Source organism: Gekko japonicus, unplaced genomic scaffold, assembly GCF_001447785.1.
Source record: "Gekko japonicus isolate JY-2015 unplaced genomic scaffold, Gekko_japonicus_V1.1 scaffold1358, whole genome shotgun sequence".
NCBI classification, from domain to species: Eukaryota; Metazoa; Chordata; class Lepidosauria; order Squamata; family Gekkonidae; genus Gekko; species Gekko japonicus.
The window spans coordinates 106,881-116,861 of NW_015160880.1; the positions used below are offsets into that span (position 1 = coordinate 106,881).

General features: G+C 49.3%; 1 protein-coding gene across 1 annotated transcript in view; it reads left to right on the forward strand.

The window, feature by feature from the left end:
- Positions 1 to 9,981, forward strand: part of AP2A1 (adaptor related protein complex 2 alpha 1 subunit) — a 38,762-nt gene that overhangs the window by 9,865 nt on the left and 18,916 nt on the right. Inside the window, exons 3-11 of the mRNA XM_015422998.1 lie at positions 941 to 1,083; positions 1,477 to 1,670; positions 1,788 to 1,917; positions 3,137 to 3,238; positions 4,173 to 4,281; positions 6,834 to 6,984; positions 7,267 to 7,435; positions 8,087 to 8,224; positions 9,434 to 9,616. Coding sequence (XP_015278484.1) covers positions 941 to 1,083; positions 1,477 to 1,670; positions 1,788 to 1,917; positions 3,137 to 3,238; positions 4,173 to 4,281; positions 6,834 to 6,984; positions 7,267 to 7,435; positions 8,087 to 8,224; positions 9,434 to 9,616 — 1,319 coding nt within the window. The remainder of the gene's footprint in view (positions 1 to 940; positions 1,084 to 1,476; positions 1,671 to 1,787; positions 1,918 to 3,136; positions 3,239 to 4,172; positions 4,282 to 6,833; positions 6,985 to 7,266; positions 7,436 to 8,086; positions 8,225 to 9,433; positions 9,617 to 9,981) is intronic.

Below are 9,981 nucleotides of genomic sequence, written 5' to 3' on the forward strand. Positions count from 1 at the left end.
TCCCTTCAGGCAATGGTTTTCATCATTTCCAGAGCTGGGACTAACAGGCAGGACCTTGACATCAGAGTCATGTGACAGGAAGCATGGGAAGCAGGAGTTATGGCCTCACTGACACAAAAGCCAGGATTGGGGGCTGCAGACCGAAAGAGAATGGGGGACAGTAAATGCACCCCAAGAGCTGGGAGGTGTCCCACAACAGGAACAAGCCAAGAGGCAGAATCCTGGGGGAATCCTCTGCTGATCGGTTGTGACCTCACCTAGACAGCCTGCCACTCTTCTCAGCACACATGCAAAGAGAAGGAGGATGCCTTGCTGTCCACACAACTGGCCCTTCCAAAAGGCAGCCAAAAGAAAAATAATATAGAAACACAGAGCTGGAAGGGATCTCCAGGGTCATCTAGTCCAGCCCCCTGCACAATGCAGGACATTCACAGCTACCTCCCCCCACTCCCCCAGTGACCCCTGCTCTATGCCCAGAGGAAAGACAAAAACCTCCAGGATCTCTGGGCCAGCCTGGCCTGAAAGAAAATTCCTTCCTCACCCCAAAGTGGTGATAGGCATTACCTCGGACATATGAGAAAGGGCCATGAGTGCCTTCCTGCCCTCCCTCTCACGATCTGCCTTAAATTCACAGAATCAGCATTCATTGGCAGCTGCGTAGGGGGAGGGGGGCGTCGCCTCTGCGACCTGAGGGTCCCAATCCATTGGTTCAAGGCCACTGCTTAGGGAGCATAAATCTTCAAAATTAATCTAGAAAGTATGGGAATAGACCCACATCACGGGGATCTGGGAGTTGCAGGGGTCTTGTGCCTCCCACACACATACCAGCTTTCAAAGGCTGTTGTCCTCACAGCTGACTTCCCCCTTCCTGCCACTCCTGTGGTCATCTTTCGCCTTTGAACAGTGCCCTGGACTTCCCTTTGTCTTCTTCCCCTCTCAGGAGATAAAGCCTTGGACGGTTACAGCAAGAAGAAATATGTCTGCAAGTTGCTCTTCATCTTCCTGCTGGGCCACGACATCGATTTTGGGCACATGGAAGCCGTCAACCTGCTCAGCTCCAACAAGTACACGGAGAAGCAAATTGTGAGTTGGGGGCCAGGGTCTTTCCCATCGCCTAACTTGACAGCATCGCTGTGAGGATAAGATGGAGGAAGGGAGAGCTTCCCCTGAACTCCGTGGAGGAAGGGTGAGATAAAAATGTACCACTAGATGGGGGTGGGGGGAGAGAGGCTGTGGTTCAGTGATAAAGGACTTGCTTTGCACGCAGAAGATCCCAGGTTCGCTTCCCCGCATTGCCTGTTTAAAAGATGACCTAGAAGAGGATACTACTAGACATACTGATCGATAAATAGAATCCCGAGGCCTCTGATACGCACCTGTTTTGAAAAGCACCGTTTGCTGGAAGATATTTCTCCATGGTTCTTCCCAAGTTACCAGCTCACCCCTGCCTACCTGTGCCTCTGTCTCCCTGCCTAGGGCTACCTGTTCATTTCGGTGCTGGTGAACTCCAACAGCGAGCTGATCCGCCTCATCAACAATGCCATCAAGAACGACCTGGCGAGCCGCAACCCCACCTTCATGTGCCTGGCTCTGCACTGCATTGCGAACGTGGGCAGCCGTGAGATGGCGGAGGCCTTTGCCTCTGAGATCCCCCGCATCCTGGTGGCCGGGTGAGCCTCTGCCTTCAGAGAAAAGGTCCCCTTGTGCGGAGCAAGGGGAGAAGGGAACGCCTGACACACGTGCCCTGTGGTTGCTTGACCCCCTCCCCCCTTTTGATTGCACCTCAGGGACACCATGGACAGCGTGAAGCAGAGTGCGGCCCTGTGCCTCCTGCGCCTCTACAAGACTTCCCCAGACTTGGTCCCCATGGGCGAGTGGACGTCGCGGGTGGTGCATCTCTTGAACGATCAGCACATGGTATGTTCCCCTGATGCACACACGTGCGATCTTCAAATAGCCAGCCTCCTGTCATCCCCCGCAGTAACTCCATACCCTGTGTTTTACCCACCCTCCCAGTCACTGTAGCCTGAAATTCACAGTAGACTGGGTAGAGTGGACTGGGTAGCTAAAACAGCCCGGGAGAAAAAGCATCCTAATGGCCCATGGAGCTGATCGAGCCAAGGCGGGCAGAGCACCCATCTGGCCAGGGAACGGTTGCTGGCCCCTTCTGACACAGCTGAAGAGTTTGTTGGAGAGGGAGTAGGTCTCCTTCCTGGTCATCTTGGCAATTCATCTGGGACAGGTAGGGTGACAGGCACACCTGCACAATTGCCAGGCTGAAGTTCCGCCTTCCCATTTCCCTCCAGAAGTGCTTTATCCCCAGCAACCACACAGGTGTGCCTGTGTCTCCTCTGGCCCGGCTGCAGTGAGAGGTAATCCACCTGGAATTTTCCCAGTGACTTTAATAGTCAGTCCACCCCTGCTGCCTGGAAGACGGGTTCCCACATCCTCAAAACGTTTCCTCTCACACTGGCTTCTAGGCGCATGGATGATGCCTTTTATGGGTCTCTGGCTGCCAGCGAGCTCCTCATGGAATAAAGCATGCAGCTAGACACTCCTCCATCACAGCACTGTATGTGCCTCTATTCCAGGGGTCCCCCCAACCTTTTTGAGCCCGTAGGCACCTTTGGAATTGTGAGGCAGGGTGGTGGCCGCAGCTTCAGAAGGGCTTCTGCAGGAGGAGGAGCCAGACACAAAAGGGCAGTGGCAGGAGGCGGAGGTACAACCTCAGAAGAAGCCCAGGTGAAGGGGGGAAGAGGGTAATTTTCAAAAACACTTTGGGAAAGAAGAGCGAGAGAGAATAAAATCAAATGTCAGTTGCTGCAGGTGCTGAATCAAAATTATTTCCATCTCCACAGCCAATCAGAAGCTATGCTGGGCAAGAGCCCTAAGTGGCCCCACCCACTTGTAAAAACAACTTGGCGGGCCTCAGAGAAGGTGTCGGCAGGCACCGTGGCGCCCACAGGCACAACGTTGGGGACCCCTGCCCTATTTCCTACCTTCTTGCTATCAAAGTGCCTTATGCCGCCACCACGCCACAAGCAGCAAGAAGTGTTACGTCTCGTACCTCCCGCAGCACTTTCTTCCCCTTCCAAGGGTCCTCACCTTCTCCCACCTCTCTTTGCTCACAACACAGGGGGTGGTGACTGCGGCTGTGAGCCTCATCGCCTGCCTGTGCAAGAAGAACCCCGACGACTTCAAGACGTGCGTCTCCCTGGCTGTGTCCCGGCTGAGCAGGGTGAGTTCTGTGTTCCCCTTTGCTTGGGAGGATGGCTTGCCAAGGGTAGTTATGGCTGGCATGACATTTTCTTGTTGCTCCTCTGGCCTGAATTTTGCCACTAAAAAAGGCATTCTTTGCCAGTGGCTTTGTGTGTTTGCCAAGGGGGTCAGGACAGAAGTGAGTGCTTCCAAGGAGGCATTTGCCAGAGTGTAGCAGGGGGAGGGGTTGTGTGTTCAAAAAGTGCAATGGGTTTTATAGATGGCCCTTTTGATATATCGCTGTGGGCTGCTCAGAAAGTTGTGAGATATTCTACATGTAGAGTCTGCTGCCGGGCTGGTGCAAAAGGTGGAATACACACTGCTTTGCCTTTAAGATAAGGTCCAGCCTCCTGTCCTCTAACAGGCCAGGAAGGAACAGGATGGTTCTCCAAGCCCTCTGGCTTCTCTTAGCTGGTGAGGAGGTGCTGCAGGTTAGAAACAAGGGTGAAGCCTTCTAAGGTTTTGTGGTAGATGAGGACGTGCTCTGGGCAAATGAGTGACCTCCTGTTCACTAAGGTGAGGAAGGTGGCTGCCAGAGGAAGTTGTCTCTCATGCCATACGCCTGGTGTCTTCCCTGTAAACATTTATGGTGCCAGGTTAAAACTTTTTTATTCTCCTGGACTTTGAGTGCTTACTTTTATTTGTCTAGTTCTCTTTCTCTTCCAAATTGGCTGTCTTAATAGTCTTTGGAACTGCTCATTAGATTTTTATCTGACATTAAATTCTGCATTTTTGAACCTCTGCTTTTTTGTTCTTCAAACGTGGGTCGCTGATGGTTCTACTGTCCCTATGTCCGTTTGTGATTTAACTGTTTTGATTTTATGTTTCCGGGAGACGAGCCAATGTGTTTACACTGAGAAGTCTCACTGTTGCATTGTGGTACCCCTATTGATTTTTGTACTTCTTCCCCGCAGATTGTTTCCTCGGCCTCCACGGACCTCCAGGACTACACCTATTACTTTGTGCCAGCCCCCTGGCTCTCTGTCAAGCTCTTACGGCTTCTGCAGTGCTATCCTCCCCCAGGTAGGAAGCAGCCTGGAACTGGGGACCTCCTGCATGCCCAGCAGATGCTCTGCCACTGCCCCTCGCCTACAAGGCACCTTTTCCATGAGCTGAATGGGATTTAGCCCAGAAGTTCTTAAACTCTGTCATGGGATTTGCAGAACCTAAGCAGGGTCAGCCTTGGATGGGAGTACTTGGTTAGTCCTTGGATGGGAGCCCACCAAGGATGTCTAGGGTTGCTATGCAGAGGCAGGCGATGGCAAACCACCTCTGAATGTCTCTTGCCTTGAAAACCCTGCAGCAGGGGTGTCAAACGTGTGGCCTGGGGGCTGGATCAGGCCCCCAGAGGGCTTCCATCAGGCCCTGGCCATCTCCTGCTTCCAATTCTGCTGCTGCTGCTGCATCATAGCTTGCTTCGCTGGACTCTCTTAATCACTCAGCCACTTCATGTTTTAACCTGGGTCCTAGACTCAGAACTCTGAGCATGAGATTTCTGTGGTGAATGTCAATAAATCAAAAGTAGGTTTACAGCTCGAAGAGCTAATGTTTAAAGCATGTTTTTATTTTAAGTAAAAAAAACCCCACGTTTGTGTCTGTGTCCTTTATAAAGTTTATATCTCCGCTACCTGGCATTACATTTTATGCCACACATGGCCCGGCCCAACAAGATCTCATTTATGGCAGATCCAGCCCTTGTAACAAATGAGTTCGACACCCCTGCCCTACAAGGGTCCCCATAAGTTGGCTGTGACTTGATGCCCCCCCCCCCAAATGCATTCTTCTGTCTTCCCCCCACTCCATGCCTTCTAGACTCCATTCAGTACAGAGTGGTTTCATTGTTGGTCCTAATAATAATAATTATTATTATATGGCATTGTGTGTAGAATAGCCAGGAGATCTGAAGATTGTCTGGCAGCCGCAAGGTCTAGCTCTTAGCGTTATGCAGGTCGCAAGCTAGACTTGTTTTTTGGGGCTGAGAGAGCTCTGAAAGAACTGTGACTGACTCAAGGTCACCCAGCTGGCTTCTTGTCGAGGAGTGGAAAGTCGACCCCGGTTCTCCAGATAGTCTGCCGATCTTAACTACTACACCAAACTGGCTCTCATTGTTGGTCCTAAAGAGACAAGAAGGAACAAAGGGGACTGTGAGAGAGATCACTTCTGCACTGTGGAAGAGAGCACTTTTTAATGTACGTGAGATCATAGCTGATCAGCAGATCTAGGTTTGTTATGCCGCAGCTGCTGGCTGGGTGCCCCATCACTGCTGCATCGATCTCTGGATCAGGGCCTGCACTTCTGTAACTAACGTGCCCCATTTAGGTGCATCTGAATGAAGCAGCATTTCTTCAAATGTAGGACTGACCACAGTGATAATTGATCAAGACGGTGTAAGGGTTTGGAAATCATCCGTGTCGTTTTACATTGTAGCAGGGCTATTTTTGGGCAGGAACGCACAGGAACGGAGTTCCGGCTGGCTTCCAAGTTGGCCACACCCAGCAGGAACTCATTAGCATAACAGGCCACACCCAACAGCAGAAACTCATTAGGATTGGCTACATTAGGGTGTGTGTGGCCTAACATGCAAAGGAGTTCCTGCTACAAAAAAGCCCTGGGTTTGGACAACAAAGAAGGTAAACAGAATAAGAAGCAAAAGGTGGGTGTGGCTGGATGAGCACACTTCTGGTAACATGGGGGGGTGGCCTAATATGCCAATGAGCTGTGCTGTCAAGGGTGTGGCCTAATATGCTAATGAGTTTCTGCTGTGGGGTGTGGCCTATTATGCTAATGAGTTCCTGCTGGGCTTTTTCTACAAAAAAAGCCCTGCATTGTAGTATCACATGCTGGAATAACTCGTTCTGAAGGCCTTGGACAGTAGCTGGTGTTGGAGTAGTGGGGAAAGGAGGGTTAAAACAGAAGGGAGGTCTACAGGGCGTTGCCTTGTGTGGGATGTTCCAAATTGGTTATGATATCAGGGCCAGCTAGAACTGCAAGCTTTCGTTGCTGCTACTTCCACTTTAACATATTTGGAGGACAGTGGTTCCTGCTCTGAAGCTATGAGCCATCTTTGATGCTTCCACATATTTAGAGCCCTTCCTTAAAACCATTCAGTTGGCCAGCTGTCAGGCTGGTTGTTCCTCAGCAGTGGCTCCAGCCCTCTGGAATGCTCTCTTTGAGGATACGAGGAGGCCTTTTTCACAGTGTAAAGCTGTACTTTTCAGACAGGCCTTTGGCGGCAACTGCACCACCATGAAGTTCACTGGGTAACCTTGGGCCCAGTTGCTGTCCCAGCTGCCTCACAGTGTTGTCATGAGGGGGGGAAACGAGATAGCCTGCGGACCCTGGCAGTTGTACACCATAGAATGTGTTACGGTGGCACACTGATGGATGTTATTCTTTGCGGAACTGGAGGACCAGCTGTGGCTTAAAGTGTCTTGTTTGCCAGCTCAGCTGGTTCACACATTAAGCTGACCGGAGCCACTGCCGACAGAGGGGAAGGTGGGGATATGAATGATATAATAATTGAATAGCACACCCTTCCCCTTGTTCTCTGCCCCCTCCCACCACTTTCCCCACAGAAGATGCAGCCGTGAAAGGCCGCCTGGTCGAGTGCTTGGAGACTATCCTCAACAAGGCCCAGGAGCCGCCCAAGTCCAAGAAGGTCCAGCATTCCAACGCTAAGAACGCCATCCTTTTTGAAGCCATCAGCCTCATCATCCACTACGACAGGTGAGCAGCAGGCCTGACTGCCGGAGCCTCTTTTGTGTGAGGCCAAGTGATGGCTTGAAGGCTGTGTAGGTCCTGCCAGCCATTCAAGAGAGATAGCAAGCAAAGCCAGAATGCGAGGAGTCCCAACACTGAAAACAGGAGCCATCGAAACCGGAGATGGCTTTAGAAATGATGATAGAATGTGGGAATTTAGTCCTTTTTGGCTCCCAGTGGTGTGACCCTTTCCTCCGTGTCCAGCCTGGAGATTTACCCCTGTGTTTTTTGGGGGGTTTTGGCCTACAGTGAACCCAACCTGTTGGTACGGGCGTGTAACCAGCTAGGGCAGTTCCTTCAGCATCGCGAGACCAACCTGCGGTATCTGGCGCTGGAGAGCATGTGCACGTTGGCCAGCTCTGAATTCTCTCACGAAGCCGTCAAGACGCACATTGAGACGGTCATCAATGCCCTCAAGGTCAGAGTCTGTCTGGGCAAGTAAAGGGCAAAAATGGGCAAGCGGATCCTTGGGATGGGGGGAAATGTTGCTGGTACGAAGCTCGGGGGATACGTCACGGGGACTAGCATGAGAGGGGCATGCAGGACTGGATTATTTCCGTCTACCAGCGAAGGCAGGACTTTGGAGGCCAAGAAGTGTATTTTGGACATTTATATCTTTTCCTGTCACCCACAGTTCCATAAAACAAAACTAAAAAACCAGTGCAACTGCTATTAAAGCCAGGCTACTTCAAAAATAAAAAGAAATCAGCAACAACAGCACCATCTCCAGTGACTACCATTAAAACAAACTTCTTTGGCTGTGCTATTTTTTTGCAGTTTTCGCAGACAGACTTTACAGTAATCAGAAGCCAGATTCTGCCCATAGCGGTAGAGTCGGAGCTGTTGAGATTAGTAGATTTCCCGTAAGGTTCATTGGGGAGTGTAGGAATTCTAGCTTGAACATAGTGGCTGAAGAACAACAGGCCAGAATGTGGGGCCAAGAGCTTTTCTTTCTCCTCCTCTTTGTTATAGGTCTGCAGAAGGTAGCCTCTTTGCCACCATGAACTGTGTCAGGGTTGGGGGTAAGGCAGTCGCTCAGCTCTTATTATTGACCTTTCCCTTTTCCCAGACGGAGCGAGACGTGAGTGTGCGCCAGCGGGCTGCTGACCTCCTCTACGCCATGTGTGACCGCACAAATGCCAAGCAGATCGTCTCGGAGATGCTTAGCTACCTGGAGACAGCTGATTACTCCATTCGTGAGGAGATTGTAAGTGGGTGCTAGAAGAGGAAGGAGAGGTGCTGTGGTTGTTAGTTATAGTGGTTATAGTGGCAGTTGTGACTAGAGATGTAAACTTTCCAGACATTTTGAAGGCACAAGAAAAACAAATGTTTCCTTTGGGGAGGGTGGGCATAAATTTTGGGGAAATATTGAAATATATGCAGTACTTATTTTCTTGTCAAACCTAACCCCCTTTACTGATTGAACAACTTAAACGCAACATTTACAGCTTAGTTAGCATATAAAGCTGCCACTGTTTGGCATATTTATGTAATTTAAAAGCAGTAATGTCTTAATTTTCTATAAAACAAATTGCAAATATACAATATACTACAAAGTGTTTTAATGATAATCCAAATATACTGGTAACCCTGCTTACTGTGACTGTATAGGAGTGCTTCTGTCCAAATAATACACTGTTGCATGCTATGGAATTTATTTTGTTGAAAAAATTTAAACAAAAAATCCTGAAAGTGTTGTATATAGCTGGTCCGTAAAAGTCTTTTTTTAAGAAGTGCTTCCCCATTTTTTCCACTGGAAATATTGAGAAGATCGCCAATCTTTTTCATGGAATACATTTGGAATAAGTGCAGTGCGTATTGTGACAAGGTTTTTCTCACTTACAAAATATTTCATAGGAGGGTTTTTTCAGTGTTTCCCAACATTTCCCAATATTCCCATGGGGAAAAAAAATCCTCAGACTTTTTCATGCTACCTATTTTCAATATGAAAAACCTTGCCTTAAGAAGCATTTTACGCATATTAAACATAAAAATATTTCACAGTTTTTTTCCCCCCTGTGCTGCCCCAAATTTTCCATTTTTTTTTTCTGTTGGAAAAATTGAAAAGAACTCCCGGGGAAAAAAACCTGGACCCCAATTGGACGTATATTTTAATCTACATTTGAAACATGAAGTTCACTGGGTAACCTTGGGCCAGTTGTTCTCGCAGCCTAAACTGCCTCACAAGGTTGTGGTGAGGGAAAAAGATGATGTAGCCTCATCCATGTACTCTTTGGAGGAAGGGTAGGATGTAAAGCTGAAGAATTAAATGGGTATTATTTTGAGAGATTTAGTGACTGAGGTGACACCTCCCAGGAATTTCAGTGTGTCTGAGGGGGATCCAGCATGGGTAGTGGGTACTGGGGCAAACAGCCAGTGTGGAGGGAGCTTGCAGAGAGTTCTTCCTCCTTCTCAGGTGCTGAAGGTAGCCATCCTGGCAGAGAAGTATGCAGTGGACTACAGCTGGTATGTGGATACCATCCTCAACCTGATCCGTATTGCCGGGGACTATGTGAGCGAGGAGGTGTGGTACCGTGTCATCCAGATCGTCATCAACCGGGATGATGTGCAAGGCTATGCTGCCAAGACGGTCTTCGAGGTAGGTGGGATTGATTGGGGACGTCTTCTCTCACCAACCTGTATCAGTGGGAAGAATCCTTTCCCTTCCTTTATGGGTCCCTGGGGATGTGTGTCTGCCCGTTTGACAAAATTTATTTGAAGCCGCTTGAGAGAATGAATTGATCTCACAGTTAAATGAAAATATAAGCTGGCCTACCCTGGGCAAGTTGGGGATCCTGAAGAAGGCCCCAGAGTAACTAAATAGTTCTCTGTGCTGGAGACCCAGGAAGAAATTAAAAGATACCAAGTCAACTGGGTCACTATCAGGCAAAGAGACCTCTGTTGAAAACCATGAACAAATCAGTTGTGTAGTAAACTTAACACGGGAACTTGTTCCTTGCCTAC